This window comes from Macrobrachium nipponense, chromosome 16, assembly GCF_015104395.2.
Source record: "Macrobrachium nipponense isolate FS-2020 chromosome 16, ASM1510439v2, whole genome shotgun sequence".
Classification (NCBI taxonomy): domain Eukaryota; kingdom Metazoa; phylum Arthropoda; class Malacostraca; order Decapoda; family Palaemonidae; genus Macrobrachium; species Macrobrachium nipponense.
In genome coordinates this window covers 5,023,212-5,048,869 of record NC_087209.1, presented here as the reverse complement: position 1 = coordinate 5,048,869, position 25,658 = coordinate 5,023,212, and the positions used below count along the sequence as shown (strand labels likewise).

The following is a 25,658-nucleotide window of genomic DNA, read 5'->3' as shown; positions in this document are numbered from 1 at the left end:
GGAAAGTCACTGAACTGACAAAACGTAATCCAGGAAGTCGAGCATTTTATTTTTCCGATTCCCGTCTCAAACGAGGAAGGGGCAAGAATCCTGTTAAGAGACTGGGCTTACGGCAGGTAGAACGACGATGTTTAATTCGGCAGCGTAGTCCCGACTAGAAACTAACAAAATTTTTCATCTGAAAAACCCTTTCAGATGGGCTAAAAAGCTTGCAAAATTATCCTGGGAAGAGGAAGAAACTCTCCAACCAGCTTCCTCTCCCGTATCACAACTAATGCCTGCTAAAGCTTAAAATTTATTGGCAGTATGGCAAAGGAAGTCCTGTCTTGCGCTTTCCTGAAGAGCGTCCTTTTGATGAGTGCCTTTGCAAGAATCCTACTGAACACAGCCGAGAGTCCTGACGTGCAGGACGTCGAGCTTTTACATAACCCGTAACTGCCTTATCGCAAAGTCTTGACTGCGGTAAAGCAAACGAGATCTTCCCTTGAGCTTTCCTTAACTCCATCCACCTTTGCGAAAAGCAATATAATATTGACAGAGACCTCTTGAATACACGAAACCTGAGGTCTTGCTGGGTTTCGAAGACGAAGTTGTCTGTTCACTTTAAGCTTCCTCCAAAGCACTGCTTACTTCACATTCTTTGCATGTGAGGTATAAGGTATCACAGAAGGTAAAGGTAAAAATTCTTGAGGCCCAAATCGTAAACAAGAGCTTGAAGAGTTCAACAGAAACGTTCAGCCAGGCGACACACCGGGCGTGCGCGCTCGGTATCCACTGGCGCGCACTCGGCGTCCACTGGTGCGCGCTTGGCGTCCATCCAAGCGTCAAAAGAAGCATGCAGAAAAGCGTCACGCTCCTGACAGGCGTCAAAACAAGCGAGAGAAACTGCCTTTAGGGAAGAGCGAGATATATCTTGGAGAGAAATCCGACTGCACGAAGCAGTCTCAGGAGAAGGGTTGATCGTGTGAGAATATGAGGGGCGAGGGAACGCCTTCTTATTCTCACAGTAACAAAGCTCGGACGTCCGCACTCAAAAGCGTCCTGCTACTAAGACTTCTTTTTCATATTTCTCGGTGGAAAGACGTACACGTGATCAGGCGACGTTCGCCTTCTTACTTCTCACTGAAACGCATAACGAGAGAGAGAGGACGTGAAGCGTCCTCTTCTATAAAGCTTCTATTTAGAGGGCGCGAGTCCTTCCGAAAGCTCCAACCCCTGCGCGGGGAGGACGCTTCGGAGGACGAGAAGCAATCCTTCAGGATTCGTGCACGTGCACGCCACTTTGGGCAGTCTGGGATTTTTCATTCAAAGAAAACTGCCGAAGGCACGCCAGATCGGTGGGGGTTCCTCGTAACCCTCCTTCGGCTTTCGACATGCTCTCTCCCCGGGTCCTGGGAGTCAAGCAGAGGTCCCGGCCTAGAGGCGAAATAAGGCCGATCTGACGCACCCTCCACTACACAAGGGGCACTGTCACTGCACTTAGCCAATTCACTATTGCTCTCTAAAGCAAGCACTTTCGATTCTAAGTTACGAATCGAAAGAGTACGTATTAGAGAAAGGGCAATAACCTCTACAGACACTGTTTTAGGGCCCGAAGGCAACATTACAGGGTTAGGAGTAACAATAACAGAAGTAGCACTCTTCACAACAATGAAGGAGAGCGATCACCTCTCGCAGACATATTCATAACCCGTAGGCCATACTACAGGGTTAGGCAAAATAAAGTCTACAGGAAGGTTAGCAGGTTCACTACCCTGACTTTTGTTTACTGATTAATTGCGTACATACGAATCATACGTCTTCCTTACGGAATTAGACATGTTTACTGATTAATTGCGTACATACGAATCATACGTCTTCCTTGCGGAATTAGACAAAGTCTCACACTCCTTACATGACAAATCTCAACAAAGAAGCAAGACCCATACCCCTCGTGCATACCAAGTGCGGATCTACCGAAGCTTTCGGTAGCCACACCCTATCTTTGCAGACAACACCCTCTGAAACTAGCCTAACTAGATTCAGATATCTTATGCAAAAATGAATCAAATTCAAATCAATTTAAGATAGCGTATGCCTAGCCACAAATCCAAGTCAATAAATTAAAAGACAATTAGGATACTTAGCGGCAATGAAGTTTCCAAAATCCTAAGACGGAGGTACTGAAAACAGGTGTTTCCAGCACCGGCGACAGAAAAATTATGAATAGAAAACGGGAATGGTTCCTGATACCCGCCTCCCAGCGGCGGGAATGGGTACTAACCACCTGGCCGACCACTGTGTGTGTCGTAAGTTTTGAAATTCTGTCGGACTTCGGAGAATACAGCTATATATATACGTATCTGCCAGGTAAGTATGAACAAACTTTATTGTATCATAACAATATCATGTTTATGAAGAATACTCTGATGCTTGAGTCTTGAATTGACAGTATTGTACTAAGTTATTAAGAAAAAGTTGAGTTGAATGATTATGGGTAGGACATTTTCATTTGTGAGAACTCTTGAGCTTTATGGAATTGCTGTCGATGTAGACACGTATGCACAGAAAAGGTTTTACAAGTGTGGCTGCTGCAACAGTAGATAGTAGATTATTTAAATAATCAGAGTATGCATATACTGTAGTTTTGTTCATGAAACTTACCTGTCAGATATATATATAGCTGTATTTTCTGAAGTCCGACAGAATTTTAAAAACCTCCGGCACACGCAGTGGTCGGCCAGGTGGTTAGTACCCATTCCCGCCGCTGGGAGGCGGGTATCAGGAACCATTCCCATTTTCTATTCAGATTTTCTATTACCACTGTCTCCTGAGGGGAGGTGGGTGGGCACTTTGATTATATATATCTGCTAGGTAAGTATGAACAAACTTTACTGTATCATAACAATATCATTTTGTTCACAAAGCTTACCTGTCAGATATATATATAGCTGAATCCCACCTTTGGAGGTAGGGAGACAGAATAGGATTTTAGGAAACATATACATGCAGATGATTGACATCTTGGTTCCATACCTGTTAGCATAGCTGACTTCGTGATTACTGTCACCCAAGTCGGCTTTTGCTTTACTAGAGTCTCCAGCAAGGTAAGTGACCCGTATAGCTGGTGAGTTCTAGATGATCTGTCAACGGGAGCGTGACCACAATGTGACTAGACCATATTGACCATACTATGAGGGCTAAGAAGTAATATATATAACACCACCTGACCAACCTAGCCAAAGTTAAGGATGTTTAACTAAAGCTAAGAATTGAGAAGTCCGCCACTGGCGGCCGACCCAACAACTATAATTAACAGCTCTTCCTAACCATTTTCTACAGGATAGGATGAGTGGTACTTCTTGCCCCCAAGATTGTGTCTGCGGACACGTATGGCCCTAGCGAGCAGCAGATCTCATATGTCGTCTTCACATCTCGCCGGTAGTGTGAAGCGAACACAGAGTTGCTTCGCTAAAACGCGGCACTCAGGATGTTACTGAGTGCCATGCTCTATTGAAATGCCTCCGAGGCCGCGCCCTCACCTCGTGAGCATTCAGTTTAAAAGATTTCAAATCCTTGTCCAAACATGACGAATGAGCCTCTTTGTAAGAGCTCTTTAAAAAGAACGCCAGTGCGTTCTTTGACATGGGCAAGTCTGGTCTTTTTACGGAACACCGCAGATTGTCCAAAGGACCTCGACTTCCTTTAGTTTTATCTAGATAAAACTTGAGAGCCCTGACAGGGCACAGGACTCTCTCTGGCTCTTGCCCAATAATTTGTGCCATCCCCTTGATATCCAAGTTTCTGGGCCAAGGGTTAGACGGGTTTTCATTCTTAGCCAAGAACGAAGGGCTTAGAGAACACACCGCATTATGTATCTAAAGCCAATATGTCTGCTGATGGCTTAAACCTCACTAACCCTCTTTGCCGTAGCTACAGCGGTTAGAAAGATTAGCCTTTCTGGTCACATACTTCAAGTTTGCAGAAAGGAGAAGTTCGAAAGGCTTCGACATCAGGAACTTCCAGACTAAGTCTAAGTTCCATGTCAGAAGCTTCGATTTAGACAGTTTCGAGATTTCAAAAGACCTCAAAGATCGTGAAGGGCTTTGTTCGACAGATCCAAACCTCTGAGTCCAAAGACCGTCGACAACATACTTCTGTATCCTCTAATAGTCGAGACTAACAGCTTATCCACATTCCTCAGACGGAAAGGGAAGACGACAATCTATTTCACAGAGGTCGAGGTGGAGGAACAGCCATTCTTCCTGCACCATCTCCAGAAAACGGCCCACTCCAATTGGTACACTGCAAGAAAGGAAGCTCTTCTAGCCTTGGCAATTGTACTTGCCACTGATTTGAAAAGCCTCCCGCTCTGGTCAACTTCTCGATAGTCTGAACGCAGTCAGACTCAAGAGCGGAGAGGTTTTGTAGTACCTCTCGAAGAGGGGCTGTAAGAGTAGATCGACTCTCTCGGGAAGGGTCCTTGGAAAGTGCGCTAGGAAGGACATGACCTCTGTGAACCAGTCGCTCGACGGCCAACATGGGGCGATCAGCGTCATCCTCGCTCCCTCTGGCACCGCAAATTATCTTATTACTTACTCCTAAGAGTTTGAATAGGGGAAAAGAAACTAAACATCCATCCCCGTCTAAACCCATAGGATGGCGTCTATTGTTACCGCTCCCGGATCGTGAAAAAAGGGGAGCAGTCTAGAGGAAGCCTCTTCGTCTTCAACATTGCGAAGAGATCTATCAAAGGACGCCCAACAACTCTCGACATACTTCTAAGTGAAGAGTCCACTCGGACATCAGTAGTTGCTACCGTCGATCAAGAAGATCCGCACGGACGTTCTGAAATCCTGTAACGAACCTTTTGAGGATCGTTACGTTCTGAGCATGTTCTCACCACAGGCTCTCTCTCGTTAACTCGAACAGGGACCGAGAGAGTGTTTCTCGATACTTCTTGCGATATGCGAGAGCTGTGGAATTGTCAGAGTTGATCTGGACCACTCGGTCAACAACTCGTTCTTAGAAGAACTGGAGAGCCAACCTCATTGCTTCCAATTCTTTGAGATTATGTGTCAGGACATCTGTTTCCCTCTCCAGATGCCTGGCACCTCGCTATCACCTTAGGTGATCGTTGACCGACTGAGAAATGTTCAGAATCACTTCCATATCTTCGATGTTATTTCAGTTTTCTGGTAGGAAAAACTGGAGAGGTCTGAATTAGTCTCTTCAGGGAAACAAACTTCTCCAACGAGGAAATGGTCCCCAGCAGACTCATCCATTCCCTCACCGAGCCTGTTTCCTTCCCCAATAAGGCTCCGCTTTGCCTAAGCAGGTGTGCACTATCATCATAGCGGTAGACTCGTACAGAATTCTGTTACAGTGCGGTAAACAGAACTGAAAAGTCTTAGAGATCTCTGTTGAAAAATTTTGCAAAGCGAAGGCGATGTTCATTCATGCATGCGAGAATTCCCTTCAACCCGAGGCAAAAGTCCGTGATTGTAGGGCAGAGATACGGTTAGTCAGTCAATCCCGCAGGAGAGAGAGACGTAACCGACCGCGCATGGCAGACCACCAGCTGGAACTGAGCTGGCTCTACAGCAGTGTTTCCACTGGATCCGCATATGAATTCCGTCTGGATAAAAACAAAAATATATTTGTTTAGCCTTGATATCTATGGGGAAATTTTTTCCGTTCCGGACAGAGTAGGACAGAAATCGGAAAATGAAATGATGGTGCTTGTACCGTGGATTTATTTTTCCGTCATAACCTCAAGAATTCCGCATTTTGGCAACGCTGCTCTACAGTGACAGCAGTCTACTTTCGCTGTCTCGCACCATTCTGCCTGAGTTGCCAGCTATTCCATTCTACGAAGGGATATGTTTGATACAATCATCGAGCAGAAAGAAACTCTCAAGCAGGTATATTTAGGCGGAACAGATTTCGCTAAATACAGAAGCTGAGCTGGTGTTGTCGCAACAATACCTAAAATAACTAAAAGGGGAACTGGAAACTCATGGAGGTTGCCGGGAGTACCAATTAAATGTAATGAGAATAAAAGTCCTCTCGGTCGCCATCCGTAGGGGTAACTACGGTATGCATATATAACTTGAACCATACAATCGCTTAATAGCAATATGACACGAATGTAAAATACGTAGAGTATTTTGGCCACTTGGACAGCTATCTCCCTACTACATTCTTTCTTCGACGAGGAAGAGAGGGAATGGAGATCGACTGTCTTCGTCCTCTTAGCCAAGAGAACGAATTAGTATTAGCCGCAGGAGAGCCTCAAGTGAGAACCGAGAACCGAAGAGGACAATTCAAGCTTCTATGTTATCGGACAGAAGGCTTCATGGACATAGTCTACAAGTGATGAGGCTCAGCGAGGTAGTAACCAATGAGTTCTTCTGAATCTTGTCAATGAGAGCTTATCCGATTACGCGATCGAATGTTATTGGGATCTTTGTCAATGAGAATTAACCCATTTATGTGACAAAGAGTTAATATCTTGTCAATGGGGGGAACCCACGGATATGACAAAAGGTAATCTAGGAATTTTGAGCATATAGTCTTCCCAATTCCCGTATAAATCGAGAAAGGGGCAGGATTCCTGCTCAGAGACTGGGCTTACGGCAGGTAGGACCCGAAGGTTCCCCTTAGGCAGCGCATTCCTGAACGCAGAAGAGGCGTTTTATGACACCGAAATCTGCTTCAATTTACTAGTCTCTCCTTATAGATGCCATATCATCAGAACCAACCTGACTACCTTATCCATGCAGGTTGGATAGTTATTTGAGAGAAAGAGAATCAGGTCCCCGAGACTGCAGGTCCAGGGCTCCGAAACACCAACCTAGGAGTTAAAAATATCCATCGTCCTGAACAGCCCTTTCAGATGGCAATGCAGATCTGAAAGTATTTAGGAAACTTTAGCAGAGGACGGGAGAGAACTTCTCGGGGCGTCTATCTGGCTGGTAAAATCGTCCTGGGAAGAGGAAGGAACTCTCCAACCAGCTTCCTCTCCCGTCTCATATCAAATGCCTGCTCTTACGCTTAACCTCGCTGGAAGTAGGGCAAAGGAAGTCTTGCCTTGCGCTTTCCTGGAGTCCTTTTAGTCATGGATTCTATTGAACGCTCTCTTCATAGAAAGTGAAGAAACATTTTAATGAGACCAGGCGCCTTCCTCTTCTTCGCCGACGCCAACAGCGAGAGAGGAGAGCAAGGGACCGAGGGCCGAAACTTGTCAGCAAACAAGTCTGGTCGACACCTTGATAGATGAAGATGATGACGAAGTAGTCTCTTCTTCATTCATAGATTGCGAGTCGCTCGAGGACTCTGTCTCCTTTACGGGAACAGGAGAAGGGTCCTTAACAGACAGCGAAGCAATCAAACCCTGAGGCTCCTCTTGAAAAGGGGGTCTCCTACTTGAAGTGGGGTTCAAGACGAAAGTCGGAAGTGCTTAATAGCAAACTCCGAAGCTTTGCGAAGTTCCGGTAAAGGAACGTCCTGCGGAGCGTTCTGAAGAGTGTCCGATAAAGGAGCGTCTTGAGGAGCGTCCTGAAGTGTCCATGTCAGCGTCCTGACGAGCGTCCACAAAAGCGTCCAGAAAAGCATCATGCTGAGCGTCCTGACGAGCAGCTCGTGACGAAGCAGCATGCAAAGCGTCCAGCTTAACAGCTTCAGAAGAGTCCAGCTTAGCTGCCGAACTAGCGTCATGCTTGGCAGTCGACGGAGCGTCCCTCAGGGACGAGCGAGGGGCGTCTTGGCGAGCTGCTTGACTATGCAAAGCAGCTTGCCGGGCGTCAAGCTTAGCAGCTTGAACAACATCCTGCTTCGCAGCAGAGCGAACGTCACATACCGTATACGGAGCGCCACAAGGAGAGGAGGGGGGAGCGTCTTGGGGAGCAGGAAAACAATCCTTGCTACGAGAGTAACGACGTTCCTTCCTCTCGACAGAGAGTCGAGCGTCTCGAAAGGAGTCCTAGCGAGGGGCTTGCCGAGCGTCTTGATGCATAGAACACCGAGTCCTGAAAGACGTCCTCGCGAGGGTATTGCCGAGCGTCTTGCCTTGAAGAGAAGGAGACTGCCTGATTCTCTTAACAGACAGCCTCGAAACCTTCCTGCGGCGACGCAGTACTGCCTCTCTCTTGGCGAAAAACGAGGCTAACTGTTGCTGATCCTGTGAGAAGCGAGGGGACACCTTCTTCCTTCTCACAGTAACAAAGTTAGGGCATCTGGCGCTCAAAAGCGTCCTGCTCCGATGACGTCCTGTTTCTCTTCTGTGGTGGAAAGTCGTAAAAATGTTCAGGCGACGTTTGCAACGCATGACGAGAGAGAGGATGTGAAGCGTCCTCTTCTATAAAGCTTCTCTTTAGAGGGCGCGAGTCCTTCCGAAAGTTCCAACCCCCGTGCGGGGAGGACGCTTCAGAGGACGAGAAGCAATCCTTCAGGATTCGTGCACGTGCACGATCTTTGGCAGCCTGGGAAGCGTCTTCATGTCCTCCCAAAGGGACGCCAGATCGGTGGGGAGTCCCCATAACCCTCCTTCGGCTTTCAACTTGCCCACTCCCTGTGTCCTGGGAGTCCGACAGAGGTCCAGGCCTAGAGGCATTATAGGGCCGATCTGACGCCCCCTCCACAACACTAGGGGCACTACACTTCAAAACACTGATTGGAGAGCGAGCACTTTAGATTCCAAGATACGGATGGAATCCACAATAACAGAAAGGGCATTACCTCTCGCAGACTTAACCTCATAGCCCGTAGACCATACTACAGGGTTAGGCAAAACAAAGTCTACAGGAAGGTTAGCAGGTTCACTACCCTGACTTCTGTTTACTTATGCCTTCGAGGAAGACCGCCTGATTCAATCACGCTCTAATTTGCGTGCATACGAATCATACGTCTTCCCTTCGGAATCAGTCAAACTCTCACACTCCTTACATCGATCTTTCAATAAAGAAACATGCCCTGTACACATCGTGCATACCATGTGAGGATCTACCGAAGCTTTCGGTAGCCTCACCTTACTCTTGCAGACAACACAGTCTGAAACTAGCCGAACTAGATTCAGACATCTTATGCAAAGGTCAATCAAAACCAAATTGAAATCAATCTATGATAGCAAATGCCTAGCCACAAATTCAAGTCAATAAACCAAAAGACAATTTGGATACTTAAGCAGCCATGAAGTTTACAAAATCCTAAGACGGAGGTACTGAAAACAAGTGTTGACAGTACCGGCGACAGAGAAAATCTGAATAGAAAATGGGAATGGTTCCTGATACCTGCCTCCCAGTGGCGGGAATGGGTACTAACCACCTGGCCGACCACTGCGTGTGTCGTAAGTTTTGAAATTCTGTCGGACTTCGGAGAATGCAGTTATATATATCTGACAGGTAAGCTTCGTGAACAAATTATTAATTAAGAACCAGAAAAAGGGAGGACAAATCTGCTAAAATTCTTCCCAAATTTGATCTCTTCCAACCAAATTCATTATGGCCCAAAAAGCCATAATCAAGGCTTTGCCAATAGATGACTGATTCACAAGACTTTAGCCTGAAGAACTTGGATAATAACTCCTGAAAGAGATCCATCCTCTATGACTGGATCTGTTTACATCTAATATACAGTTCCAAGGAATGTAAGTCTGCTTTAGTCTGTAAGTCTGCTTTTGTCAAGTGACCAAAACAAAACCTCTCCCAACAATGATGTCAACATAATTTGCATTATATTCATACTTGCAAGTATGCAACCCCTGAACTGAAGAAAGTCAAGAACATCCAGTGCATATGGGTCATGAAAAAACTAATACAATAATTTTAATTTTGCTAGGTTTACACTGATCCAGATTCCTCACCTCTGTGTACAGATAGTGATAACTACTATGTAAGTGGTGGTAGATGGGAAAATAGCTTCTAGAAACTGCAACCATAATGCACAGCTCCCACAATCTGACTTTGTGAGACTTTAGTATGGCCATAGAGTACTAAGGTATCGGCTGCCCTAAAAAACGCCAAAATATGAAACATATTCGATTTGCTGAAAAAAATTCTATGGCTTCGTAGAGCATTCAAGAATGTGTCCACGAAGTATTATGCTAAAATTCGCCTTACTTTTCTAGTTATGGCCTGAAAGTACAATCACTTTATACCACAAAACACCAGTAGCGCAAATGATTTAGTCTGGTATAGTTTTGTGATATATGTTACGAAAACTTCCTTTGAAATGAAATATATAATGTCAATAATAGCCTAATTGGTACCTTTTTAGTTATTCCTAGACAAGACAAAGCACGCATCATGAGTCATGAGGCTCAGCGCGTGCCCACTGGAGTGGCCAACAGTTGCCTATAAAACTTGCACTTTATAGGGTCGCATTTTTTCACGCTCGCTAGCCTTGACTGAACTCTGTGTTTTCTGCGGTGTTTTTAGTTTTTCACCATGCCTAAAAGGTCCAAGACTTCACTTCATGCCTCTAGAATGCGGAAAAGCCAATTGGATATGCCATCGAAGAAGAAGTAGAACAGAGAATTCAAGAAACTAGTGCCATAGAGGGGAATGAAGCGACGACGACAGAGAGAGAGGCCGCGCAGCAAATGGCGCACGCTATGATCTCTGCTGTCCAGAGGCCAACCACATCCACCCCTAATCGTCCCTTTATTCGTTCATCACTGCTAAAGGGCAAAGATATTTTAGAAGAAGAAAGCAGTAGATCGGAGGCTGATATTATCAACGATAGTGAAAATAAAATGATAATAATAAGCGAAGCAAGACTTGAAAAATTACATGAATCACGAATACCGAATTGTGGATGCAAAGTAATTTCGAGGATCATTTGGAAAGGGATTGATTTGAGACACTAGTAAAAAAGATATGTCCTAAAAAAAAGATATGTCCTAAAAAGATATGTCCGTCTCACAATTGTCGGATACAAACATTAGCATAATGATTAATTATTATGGCAGGGCAATCCACCGTAATATGGTAAATCATGGATTGATATGAAGAAGGATATAATGGCATCATCCAACATATATTCAGGTTCCAAAGAAAATCAACGTCATGGACTTTGTCCAAAAATGGGGAAGATTCTTGGTGCTATTTTCAGCGCAGCATAGCAATGGGTAAAGAAAGAGAGAAAATAGAGTTCAAGAGATCTTCAACAGTTATCATTTAGATGCTGAGAGTGAAAGGAAAATAAAGGCTGTGTATGAAGCCCTGTCTGAGAAAGAATTGCTTGAACGCTGCGTTCGCGGTCTTACACAAAACGCGAATGAAAGTTTTCAATCAAAATTTTTTTGGAAACACAGCACACAAGACTAAGCTTGCTGGAGCACAAAGATAAGCAATTAATTAATATTCCTATTCATAATAATTTTGCATTAATACTCAAAAATAAAAAATAAACCATAAAATTAATGGTAACACAGTCTTTTACCTTTTTTTATGTACCTAAACTTTGAAGGCCCGTTTCTCAAAACATAAGTTTTTCACCTTCAAAATGTATCTCCTCCTTAGTATTGGACCAATCTAAATGAAATTTCATATATAATATGGGTGGAAACATGGTAGATTGAAAAAAGCCAGGGATTTTTAATATTTTGAGTTCCTGATTTTTGGCAATATTTTTTCCTGTAATTTTTTTCCGGGAAAATTTCATAAAAAAAAAAAATTCATATCTCGAAAAATAATTGAAAAATCAAAATCCCGGCTTTATATCAAAGGTTCATATGTGTTTTTATACGTGGTTCAAATCTCATCCCTTAAAACCAAAAAGCAGAGGAGGAGATGCATTTTGAAAATGGCCATTTTTTGACCGAAAAATGCTCTGGGAGGCTGGCGTCAAAAACCCAAAAACCTAAGGTCACTGAACAAAAAATTTTTTCCCAGAAGTTCCACACAATATCCTTTAACAAACCCCCTATATATCAACATCCTGTCGTTAAAAAAGTCGGAAACCGGCCGATCCCTTAAAAAGTGAACAGTCAATATTTTCTCCCTGTATCTTCTGGAGATCCAGGTTTGCAAGTTTCACCATCTCTCAAATATAGAACTGGCAATCTTCCCAGAAAAAATCAAGCGGGCACCAGAGTACTCATTTTTGTCACAATAAGTAGAGCTTCACAAGTTTCCTGTCAACCGTTTTATCAATCTTGGTGAAAGAATGAGTATATGTATAATTATTGGGAGAACGTCACTGGAAATATCCAGCAAAACACATCAGCCAGTTACCCATATCCAAATAAATTTGTTGCCAAAAAAGTTTGTGTAGCCTGGATATAACTACAGATAACACAGAACAGAAGATTGTAAATGATATCTTTACTCAGGCAGCAATGTAGCCACACCCTTTACCATTACCATACCTACAAAAGACTGTTTAAATATGAGAAATGACTGATGACCATGCCCTGAGGGTATCATACTCAGAGACTGCCTATACAACTCAATAAAAGGGCACTGTCTAGTCCTAACTACCAAAATCTGACGATAAGCCATAGCAGTAGTTTTTTCACTGGTCTGCAGAAACCTTCTGCCTGTTTGTATCCCAGAATGTAAACAAGTGTCACTCCAATGCTCTTGTCTATATAATAATCATAATTCTGCCCCTTTGGTTTCTGTAAGTTTGAATTTCTCAAATCAATGCAAATTACTTGGCCATTTGATGTTAGTCTTGGTAGTTTCTTCCTCTTCAGATATGCTGTAAGACCCATAAAACAAAAAAACACTGTCACATCATTCACAAATTTACAACATCCATTATCTAATCACTAAGTTGTATAATCATCTAGCTTTCTCAAGAAGAGCATACTCTTTACTCATTAAAGATACACATATATACAGTAACCCTAAATATTACACCTGTTGGAGCATAATCCACATTCATTATCAAAAGTGGCCAGTAACCCTAAATGTTACAGTTATTGGAGCATAGTCCACATTCATTATCAAAAGTGGCATCATCAATAAACCTGGAGAATACAGTTGGCTTCTCGTCAATCCTCCAACCATCTCCTTTCCTTTAAACTCTTGTGATGCTGAAGAAGAAAAAGAAGAACAGCAAATCTCCTTCCATTTTATATCAAGGTTGGTCTAAATTGGCTTCCTATTACTAAGTAGAATGAATGTCAGAACCAGTAGTAACAAAAAGTTCTAAATATAGGTTGAGTGACCAACTAAATGAAGCAGGAACAACCTCTTGATTTGACAAAACTGGACACAATAATGTTTATGCTTAAAACTTTTCTTCTTCCTACAAAATGCATTTAAAAAAACAAAACATTTGACCATTCTCTAGTCTAGCTTTGAACAATCAAAAAAACATCTGTATTCGAGTGCATCTCTGACCTCTACAAACTTGACACAATTTCAAGGTAACAAACCCAGCATATCCATTCATGTTAATTCTCAAACACTTTCTTTGAACTAATTTTCATAGTTACACATTGCTATGGGAACTTGTAATAGCATTAAAGAAAAATCATGGACAAGAATCAGTAACAATCAGCTCAATAAAAATTACTTAGCTAAAAATGCATGCCAAAACACAGTAGTGAATATGTACCTCAATTCTCATAATGAATACAAACCACATGAAACAATAAATGCAGTTACATTATGGTAAATATGCATGAAAAGCATAAGTGAAAGGAAAGCTATAAAGGAAACTGAAAAGAAAACTGAACGTAGGTCATCAATGGAGGCCATGCTCTGTTACCTGTACTGGTATCAGCTGGCAATCATTTTCATGCATACTTCCACATGCACCGTATTAATAATCACATTATTTTAGATGAGCTTGAACTTTTTCAACCTTCCTGTACCCATCCACTGTTCTAAAAGAATACAATACAATGTAAAATGGACATTTTACTATACTGAGAACAAGAGCAATTCAACTCTAAAAAATAATGCTATAAAACTTAGGACTGCATGCAAAAATTTAACAAATATTTCCTATCTTACCTCTTACTGCAGGTGGTATACTGCAAACAATTTCATTTTTCTGTTCATCATTAAGACTTAATGTCTCCATGAAGGTATCTGCAACACTTACATTATCTTTATCCACTTCAATTGGCACAATAGTAACAGATTCTTTAATGTTAGGCTTATCATTATTTGTACTTCCCTGAGATGGCATTTTGTCCAAAACTACAGATTTACTACCTTCTACAACAGGTACTTTTTCAGTTCTAATCTTTTTCTGGTGTGTAATTTTACCTTCTGGGGTTTCATAAGTTGAGCTTTCACTGTCAGAAAGTCTCCTTTTCATTGCACTGTCGTTATGACTAGAACCCTCATTAGAATTGCATAATTTAGTTTTATCCTGAACCTCAATGTTATCATCACCATCAACTTCCGAAACTTTGCCTTTGCTTCGAGCTCCTGAATCTTTCTTTGCATGTCTCTGTTTCCCTTTCTCATTTCTGTTCCTTGACCTAACCTCATTCTGTGCATTTCCCTCCACTTCAGATGATGAATTTAGACACAAATGGTCTTGCCCACCTTCAGCTTCTTTAACCACATCTAATTTTTCCTCAGAATTGATGTGAACCTTGTCCCCATTTATGTCACTTTTCACATGATCAACTGGGCTATCAGCATGGCCATCAACAGATGGCTTATCATCTGCACCTTCCGTTCCACCATCTAAATCTCCAGGAGGGGGTGTTTCTGAAGTGGGCCCTCTGCCTCTTGTTCTACGACCACTTCGTCCATTAGCAGGAGCCACATCATTGGCTAAAGCCCCTCTCCTTCTCTTAACTGCCCGTTTTGGTGACAAAGGTGGTGAAGCACCATTGGTTTTCGTGGCAGGAGCAGTTGGAGGACTGTATGACTTGGGCCTCTTCCTTCCTCCCCGTGAGGATGTTGCTGAGGCAGTGGTGTTTTCAGATATTCCACTAGCTTCAGAGCTATTACTTCCTCTTCTGGTGCGTCGTGTTGTTGGAGTAGAGGTAGATGTTCCACTAGTATTCCCTATACTACTTGCGCTAGAATCTGTGCTACCTCTACGGCTCCTGCGGCCCCTGCCTCTCGGTGAAAGGTTAACCAAAAGAGGTGGAGTCCTCGAGCTTCGAGTTGAACTTCTGCTCCTAGGACTTGACCTTTGTGGCGACTCCGGAGTGGATGTACCCCTTCGTGTTTTTCTTGGAGGTGACTCTGGAGTAGTTCCTGGGCTTGCCTTGGACTGGCGTGGTCTCCTACGCCCTTTCTGAGGACTCTCTGGTGACGGCGCTGCGGCACTTGCAGTATCTTGTTTTCTTGGCATTTTCAGTTCAGATTCTTCTTCTGAAAAGACAAAAAAAATGTTAATTGCAAAATGACACTGACACTTTAATATGTCATAGCTTCCTCGGTTATTGGCGGCCTCAGTTATTCGCAATCTGGTTTTATGGGGCTTGCTTAGCGTCAAAAATCGCAGAAAATTTCCAGTTATTGGTGCTGATAATAGAGTATTGGTGCCGATAGTTACGCCATTAACCGGTTATCACACCAAAACTAGGTTATCAGCGCCGATAAGCCCAGAAAATCCCCAATTTTCAGTTACCATTAATTTTCACTTATCATCAAGCCATCGTAACGGAACCCCCGCCAATAACCGGGGACTGCCTGTAATGTCTTTGAAACAGAAGCTTTATCATAATGTAAAGTATTAGAGCCAGGAGAACTGGGATTTAATTTGTCGTATATTATCTATATACCAAGAGACTTCACTCTTAACAAAATTACAATCTAGATGGATACAAAAATTTAATCTTATTTTTAAATTGACAAGTATATATATATAATTTCTGCTATCCCAGTTCTGTATGGATTTTCATTTACTTGTGGCCATTTCTGAGATAACTAAGAACCCCAATCTGCATTCAGCTCCCATTTGCATGGGCTAGCAACTGAGAACCTAAGAGAGAATCAGGCAGACAATTTAGCCTAAATCATTAAATCTTTGTCCTATTCTCTATGCTGGCCAGGAAGGCTCTGCCTTTAAGCTAATTCTTCATAATTAAATCAAACAGAAAACTGGGGTAGACTTATGGGAAGACAGCATATTAATTAAATCAAACAGAAAACTGGGGTAGATTTATGGGAAGACAACGTATACAGAACATGAAATTTAGGCCGAAGGCAAAGTGCTGGGACCCGTGAGGTCATTCAGCACTGAAAAGAAAATTGAGAGAAAGGTCTGAAAGGCGTAACTGGAGGAAAACCTCATAGTTGCACTATGAAATAATTCTTAGGAGTGTGTGGAAAGTAAGATGGAAGAAAGAATATGAATGGAGCTCCAGTAAAAGGAATGAAAGGGGTTACAGCTAGGGGCCATAGGGATGCTGCAAAGAGCCTTAAGTAATGCCTACAGTGCATCGCGAGTGAGGTGCACTGACGGCACTAACCCCCCACGGAGTAGGCTTATGGGGTGTGATGCTTCAACATAGCTAAACAGGGGCACCAAAATCATTCTGTATGGCATCTACCATAAGCAAATGCAGTTTTTCCTTAGCCTACTAAGCACTTCATACTAAACTACACTTACCCGACTTGATTTGTTGGTAAAATTTTTCTTTAGACTATTATTGCATTTAGGATTTGAATAAATCATTTGCATATGTTTTAATGTGTGCTCTGAACGTTTCTGACAATAATAATTTCAGTAGTAAATGAACTAACCATACACCCCTAACCTAACCCTGCGTACCAGGTCCTTACTTTAGGCAAGTGCATGAAATTAGTTTTAAAACATTCCATTAGGAAGTATCACTGGCACTATGGGCCTTTTAAATAATTTCTTTTGTTTTCCTACTGTGGTTCCCAAATTGTAAGATATAGCCTTGGCCTAAAGGTGGGGTATATTATCTCGAATAGTGGGAAACACCGCCTTGGATCCATCGTCATCGGGTGGATCAGCCTTATTCACTCGATATTTAATTGGTGAAACAAGAATACAATTACATCTTTAAGCATACCATTCATAATGTGATATATGAAAGCGCCATATGAACTGAAATAAGCATGTGAAGTCTTCGTAAAATATGTTTTCAAGGCAGTTTGTAAATCCAAAATGGCGTCCACTGATTGAGGTGCCATTCATAACCAGCACGGATTTCAAGTCCTTCCCAGCCTTCCCAGCGCTCATTTGAACAATATTAGCATACATATATAACGTTTATTGATCTTACTCAAGATTGCAGTTGTAATCAGCACAATAAAAGATTTTGTTGCCTATATTAGTGAAAGTATGAAACTTCTTATTCCCAGGGTCATGGTTAGAACTGAAATTCATTTTTACCTTGTAATCAGTGGTTTTATCCTTACTGCCATCACAACTGAAACTCCAAAGTGCTTATTTGATTGTAATTATACACATTTTGGTCTTAATTCACTCCAAATTGCACTTGAACTACGTTGCGGTTCCTGGCTCCTAAGCACTCACTCCACAAACGCAGTTGCGGGCAGCACACGACTACACAGTTTATGAGGTGCAAAGCTTTATTCCCTTAATTGTTTACCTTACTCATTATTTAGTTTAACTTTACTTTGTTACTTCAAATGTTTACTATTTTAATTCATGTCTATTACCCCTTTTATACAGCCAAATTAACCCCCGAAAAAATACAGATATTTCTAAAGTAGATACGTGCGGACGATGGCAAAATTTCATCGTTGCCAATTTAGTGGAGCTTCACACATATGCAGATACATTTACAAACTGTTTCCAAGAATTCTAGTTGTCATAGTAATGGAATAATGAGAAAATTGCTCTAATATGTATATATACTACAAACAGATAAGCTAATTTCACTTATTTCCCCAGTTTTATGTAAGTCTTATACCCAGTTTGGAGGGTAAACACATACCAATTGGCAACACTGATAAACAATAGAAGAGCGTGAACAACGCCGTAGCTACTGTTCACAGCAAAACTGTTGATATTTGAGTCAGGAATCTAGTTACTTTTTCAACAACGTATATTTACAAATTAGTAATCATGATTATGTAAAAAATTTATGCAATTCATGACCTTGTACTGCTGTTTAACTACTTATTTAACTGATTATCTAGTGCACGCTTCTTCTTCTTTCTACTGAAAAAATCGTAGTTTCCTTGGATGTGCCAGGTGGTTGGTGTCATTATTGACGATTGTTGTGAAGAAAGTGCCCCAGCGTCTATGGGTACAGGTGGTGTGCGGATTTAGCCCATGGAATGGAAAGTTTATTGACACAAGTGACTCGGCAAACATTGAGATGGCGTCAATCTTCTACATTTTTGGTGTTTTAAGTAAAAATTTCAAGAGCGTCATGGAGGTATTTTGCACTGCACATGGCTAGACATTCATTAACCTCTGTATAATCTTAAAATATGACCTTATTTGCTAACTTTGGAGAAAATACTTACATTGAAAGGATAGTAGAGGTCTCAAGCTGTTACTCTCCCCACAAACAACTCGTGACTGGTGCCCATCTCCAGTGTCAGGACGCGTTAAAGTACTTTTTCGGAGGGTGGATCCACACACGGTGAAAACTGGATCAGCTAGTCCAGTCGGTTGTTTCCCGTAAGTACTCAATTACCTAGCTAAGTTAACAAATGTCAGAAACATTCAAAATACGCATTATCACTTTAACAAAACTACATTTCCTAGACAAAAATGCGATAATGGTTTAAATTAAAATAAAAGTAACTCGCCAACCCAAAAAAGTTTGTTAACGTGTGTTGTCAGTAAGAGCTTGGCAGAACAGCGCTTCGCACCTTATCCACATATTTAAATATTCTTGGCAAACTCGTTTGTTCTGCCAAGAGGAATTGTTTCGATGTGCGCGCTAGCCTCAGGGTTAAGATAAACTGGGTATTTAGATAGGAGCTGTACCTGTGTACCGCGGATATGCAAATTACCCGAGTAGCCTACTCTCGCTGCGAGTACGGCACTGCTTCTAGGCTAGGCTATCCCACTCAAATGTGAACCAAATATAAGCCAACAGCCTATAGCCTATTTCTAGGCCTCCCATTAATTAATTATTATTTCGAAGAGACTAACAAGATGCTGTTCTTCCAACCTCCACGAGGCTGTCTAATCACCCGGGCATAGGCCTATCTAAGATTAGGTCCTGTAACCTACCTACCGGCAACGAAGTTATTGGCCCGGGACAATATGGGCGGATATTGACGCTTTATTATGATTTCACACCCACAACGACCACAGATTAAATAATACGCAGTCGCCTAGTAATTAATTTCGACGAGAACGAGCGAATAAACGCCTTCGAAGTCTTCCCAAAAGTGACATTAGGTACGAAAGTCGCCCATGGGCCTCAAACCTCTCTCCTCTTCTGACGTCGAAAAATCGTCGTTCTGGGACGACTCGGGCCAAAGATGGACGCGAATTTCGGAAGAAACGACTCGAAAATGCCGGGAAAAATCCGGAGATGCGTCCGCGGGTAGAATTTGATGGGTGTAATCAATACGTACTTGAGTTTTTCTTATTTTTTCTGGTGCGGGATGTCATAGTAAAGTCACTCTCTCAAAATGTCAACAACGACAACAACGGTAGCATCGTCGACGGAAATCGCGGGCCTCTGGAAAATTAGTATTGCATGTTCTTACCTCTTACAACAATTTATGCGATAATATACCACTAATTCTTATTTTTCTGCCTACTTATATATCATAACGACTTAATGTATTCATATTTAAAGTAAAAACGTAATCTTAGCAAAGTACTTTTCCTCCATAGCAGTTCACACGCTCCCATGTTTCGAAAAGTCCCTTGCCGTTGATTCTTCCAATGCTACTGGTTGCGTTAAAGAAATTACCAGACAATTATTGTACTTTTAATCTCAGCTGTAATGCACGGCTATAATTTAGGTTATTAACTTACGACGAATCATTGCAGAAACTACAACTAGTTGCTTTGGTTATAGGGTACAACATGATAGGCACAAAACGATCCCCGACAGCCAAATTGTTTAATTTCAGATATAAATTGCGGTAATTCTTTCAAAATACCTATCTATAAACAAGAAGTTCATTACTTTAAAAAGACTTTTTAGGAAAAGGTTCACACCAAGAACTTGTTCATTTTGTATTCTTGAGTACCAAAAACTTTACTATTGCACAAACATTGTGGTATTATATATATATATATATATATATATATATATTATATATATATATACCCGATTTTATGTATCAAGGTAAATACGTACATTACTTATTCACCTTAACAGATTTATTTACTTATGTCTCAGTATTTTAAGGTAAATACGAGAAACGCAACCATGAGAGGACAGTTTCTAGACCGATAAAGTTTTATGGTCGATGGATCAGATGTTATAAGGAAATTTTAATCAAAATGGCAATATAATAAACGTTAGGATCCCCATCAACATCACACTATAAAAGGAAGAAGGGTGAAATTATGTAATGCTTGAAACTTGGCACCATGGCGATCTGCACCCCGCCTACAATGCATGGGAGGATACCATTACACATCTGTTAATAATGTCTTGCCATTACCTGCAACGACGCGGTGAATCTTTGAGGGATGACTGTTTAGTATTTGAGTTCTACATTTCTAGTTTATAAATGATGTTTCCTTATTGTATTCGTTCTATAAATTCTATAAATGTGGCTTTTTTACATTTTCTTATGCGGTGTCGTGCCAATTATTCGCTACTGTTTTTTCATAGTATAGGCCTACCTCATTTGATTGGTACTAAATAAACAGAAAAACACATGGACCCAAGCTTAGAGTTTATTGCCTTACAAAAGGAAACTACTACAGATTAAAAAAAACCCATTAGAGAGAGAGAGAGAGAGAGAGAGAGAGAGAGAGAGAGAGAGAGAGAGAGAGAGAGAGAGAGAGAGAGAGAGAGAGCCTGATATAGATACAAGAAAAAGATTTGGGAAAGAACATTCAAATTCAGATTTAAAAAGTTTATGATAAAACATAAAACGGAGTGTAGCAAGGCGCAGCTCTTGCAATTGCGAGTCGTCCATACTATGTTTGTTGGCCCTGATTAACCAGTATTTCTTCATGTTTGTGTAAGATTAGATTAATTTTCCCACAGCAGAATTATGGGATATTAGTAAACATCATATTTCAAAATATACTAACGGCCACAGGCGAATCCTACAAATACTGGAAAACCTATCAATAAAGGAAGTCTGTTCGATAACATTAATCTCCACACTTAATTAAACTTTTCAGTGTTTTAATTTCATTTCAATGTACTATGTTTATCTTGGATTATCGTTTTCGATGTATAGACCAAACTTTGTATACAGTGTTTCTTCGTAGATTTAAAATCAATCAAGATTCTCTCTCTCTCTCTCTCTCTCTCTCTCTCTCTCTCTCTCTCTCTCTCTCTCTCTCTCTCTCTCTCTCTCTCTCTCTCTCTCTCTCTCTCTCTCTCTCTCTCTCTCCTTTTTTTCTATGGATAGAAGACTAAGAAAGATGTAGATTACCCGCAAAGGAAGTGATAAAGAAAGCTTTTGTAGGTGTTGGGAAGAACAGGAGCAGGTAGAGAATCCCAAAGCTTGGCAGCGGAAGGAAAGAAATGATCACTGATATAATCCAGAACATGGTTTCCACTATAAATATGGGAAGACGAGCCGATCTGAAGAGGTAAGCTAAGCATTTCTTTAGTTATATGTCCATACCATTCTCAAATAAACAATATTCTCCTCTGTTATTATACCACTTATATCAAAGGACCATTTAAACCCGATATTAATACAAAGTTTTAATCAGGAACAATTACTCAGCATTCAACTATCTGTATAGTTGAGGGTTTGGTATGAGGTGTTCGCTGCTCTCTGAAGTTTATAAAGTTCCCGTATATAATAAGCCTAGAACGCCTTATTTATACATTAATATTGTCAAAACTACAAGTACAAGAATATATAGAATGAATTCCCAATTCCAAGATCAGGAAATTTTAATTCTAAAAAGTTATATAAGACAAGAAAGGCAAGTTTGAAGGGCGGAAGGAGGATTCACTACCACGGGGGAGCAGAGAAAACGAAGCGCTAGGGTACACTGCCTTCCCACAGCACCGCTGCGAAAAATGCTTTGCAAACTTATATGTCAAGACTTTACAAGCAATAGGTAACTATCCTAGCACAGGTAGCTACATATAGTATTTATCTATTAATATTTCTTTATTGATTTAATGCCTGACAAATCTGCAGCGTAAACAAAGTAAATATCTAACGTGTAGTACTGTAAAATTCAACTATTCTTGGTACTTGCACTGTTGACCTTCAGCATAATTCAATTGTTTAAAAAAAAAATGGTTTCATAATCTACCTGGCTTCCTTGTTTACCTGTAGATATCCAACAACTTCACCTAGTCGAGTGGAACAGTTGGTTTTCCTCCCCATTCTTAGTATATATTTTTGCTTTTTTTTTTTTTATTGAACACTATACGCAATACTGACGTTAATATCCGTACATTTGAACTCGAATCAAATGCAGTTGACGGCAATGTCTGGGAACTGGATTGGCCTCGTTTTTCTACACGGCGTAAAAAATAAAAATTTATCACGGAATCTTTAAATACGTAGATTGTAGATGATGTAAATATATTTCCATCGAAAGCGTGCATTCACAATTAAGAGTAATTTGAGGAATAATTAGACCTACAAATGCCGTATGTCATAGAAATATGCCACATTCTTCTTTTTATATCGCATAAAATCCCCAAATGATGATCTGCCCTCTGGCATAGGTACTGTTGATGTTCACAAGAAACCCAGTTGTCAGTCCCTTTTCACAAGTTCTAACGTAGGTTACCGTATCTTTTATGGCGCCAGTTTAACATAGCATTAACTGGTCTCTGTCACGTAGCAGCATCTCCCCGCTACCCCTCCCCTCCCAAGTCCCAACTGCTACCGTTTTACCGCTTCCTTCAAGAGGCACGTCCATTGCTTCCTTCCTGGATGCGCTCAACTGTTCTTCACCTTTTTTTCTTTCTTTCTTCTGGTCTGGGCTAGAAACGTACAATAGGCTGTCTCCGTTTCATTCAATTTTTCTCTCAAAAGAGAGTCTCTATTTGCAACCATTATAACGAATTTTCACTGGTCCTCGGATATAAACAACATGAGACTCAAGATATAGTAATGTTTCTATATCGTGATAGGACTGGTGGAAATCGAAGTTTGAACAAATATAATAACTATATACTATTATAATAATGCCAGCATGCAAGTATAGGTTGAGATTAATATATATATATATATATATATATATATATATATATATATATATATATATATATATATATATATATATACCCATAAAACACTGTTTAATGTTGCAACCATATACTATTTCGAGCACTTCTTTCTGTGCTCCTGATCACTGGTAAAATACGGACATAGGATGTCTTCCAAGATTATATAAATATTTACCAATGATCAGGAGCACAGAAGGAAGTGCTCGAAATATATGGTTGCAACGTTAAAATAGTATGGTTTTATGGCCTTTTATCTTCATATATACTGTTGTATTACAGTCAAAAGACATTCATATATGTATATATATTATATATATATACATATATATATTACTATATAACCTATATATATATATATATATACACACATACACACACACACACACACACACACCACATATATATATATATATATATATATATATATATACATATATATATATACACACACACACACACACATATATATATATATATATATATATATTATATATATATATATATATATATATATATATGTGTGTGTGTGTGTGTGTGTGTGTGTGTGTGTATATGTGGTATATTATTAAACCCGTATATATAGATATATATATATATATATCTATATATATATATATAGATATTATATATATATATCCATTATAATATATATATGTATATATATATAATATATATGTGTGTGTGTGTGTGCAAACAAGTCGAGGGTTGTGCAGAGGTAGCCCCCACCCTCATAGTAAATTACGAAAAATGTATATGAGTACTTGTAGAGAAGTGAAAGCGTTTTGAGGGCATGTGTCCCGTGAAAGAGTACATACTGAATCAGTTGTAATCTGTTTCCTTAAAGGCAAATGGCCTGTCTATCTGATTAATGCTTGTTGATTATTGAAGGCGAGCAGCCTAGAATAACATGCGTGTTGCATGAAGATTATTGAAGATGAAGAGCTTAATATAGAAGTTTCTCTTGCATGCTGTATTGCATTTTGAGGCGAGTGCCTAAAGTCTATGCTTGTTGCATACAAGTTGTACATACATGACTGTTTCCTTTTTCATGCCATTGATTGAGTGAAGGCAGAATGCCTTATGAGAGTATATTCATGTTTCCTTGATCGTGATTTTACATTTATGCTTTTGATCTTATTGCAGGCCCGTTGCCTATTAAGTTTCTGTGCTGATTCATGTCTACCTTATGTGTATGGGTACATTTATGTATATATCTGCCATTGATGTTTTATTTGTATATGACATTGATTACCCCGGGTGTAATGTTGATGTATAATTTCTTTGACATGTCATGTTTTTTTGTGTACTCTATTAGAGTCGCTGTGGAGCGCTACGCAGCGAGCCTGACTGAGTAGTGTAGGAGTAGTTACTCCCCCCCTGAGCTCAGTCTTTCCTGAATTGTCCAACATTTCAACGCCCCATACTTCGGGTGTGGAGTATGTCGTGAATTTCGAACTGATCATTCGAAATCCCCGCCATTTAACTTCACAAGTGTTGCGTTAAATTGGGGCAAGACTGAGGGATCTCGCGGGCGATTCATTGAACAGAAAGCTGTCCAATACAATACAGTTTAAGACGCAATTCCTAAATGCATGGCGGGGAAGGAGCGCGTCTTATAGCAAAGAAGACGTTATGAATTTTCATTAATAAATATAATTTGCTAATCACTAGTACGAGATAAATTATCTATGTAGAGATTTGGAGCCAAGGACTCCGTAGTCATTCAAGAATTTGCAGATTACGGCCTTCTGCCAGAACTTTAAGTCAATTCCTTGATCTTAAATGATAACGTAACTGTCATATTTCACATTCAGGAGTAAAATAGATTTAGTGATATCCGTAATGTCGAAATAAACGATGATTCCCGCCTGAATTACAAGGATTCTGTAGTTCACGCGGGAAAGCGTAAGTTTCTTTTGAAGAAGGGCGAAGCGACGCTTCATTCCTGCCCAGAACCTGAACCGTGTAAGTACCGTGAAATTTGTGTGTCTCTCAATTCTCTGACTCCTAGCCATCGCCATGCTAGGTCGAATTCCGTCGTAACAGTAAGTTAACTTTATCCATGTATATATGTGCCATCCCTGCGATGAGGGACTCGATTTATGCAGCAAAAGAAAGCTGCCAGTGCAAGAATGTTATTTGTTTGTGACAGTGAGTCAATGGGTCTCGTATTGTGCAGATTTTTCGTCCAGTTGTGGACTTAGTGCTTTACAAGCACGTGACATCAAAGACCCCATGTGCTGCCACATAAAAAGGCCATGAGAATTTTCAGGTTATTTGAACTAAATAGGTGAAAGCAGTACGAAACTGCGTGTACTGTGGAATTCTGCTAGGAACTTTAGTTTCGGTGTACTGTTAATGTATTTAAATGTTTATTTTTCGTAATAAAACTGTTTTGTTGACCAAATTTTATTGTATCTCACCCTAAGAGTTTGAGTGCGCG

General features: G+C 40.7%; 1 protein-coding gene across 1 annotated transcript in view; it reads right to left on the bottom strand.

Annotated features, from left to right (window-relative positions):
- LOC135195248 (serine/arginine repetitive matrix protein 2-like) overlaps positions 1 to 19,587 on the bottom strand; it is a 33,912-nt gene extending 14,325 nt beyond the window's left edge. The window contains exons 1-2 of the mRNA XM_064221512.1: positions 19,446 to 19,587; positions 13,950 to 15,275 (exon numbers count right to left, since the gene is read on the bottom strand). Of these exons, the coding sequence (XP_064077582.1) occupies positions 13,950 to 15,275; positions 19,446 to 19,482 (1,363 nt within the window). The 5' untranslated portion in view covers positions 19,483 to 19,587. The remainder of the gene's footprint in view (positions 1 to 13,949; positions 15,276 to 19,445) is intronic.
- Positions 19,588 to 25,658: the final 6,071 nt, after the last annotated feature.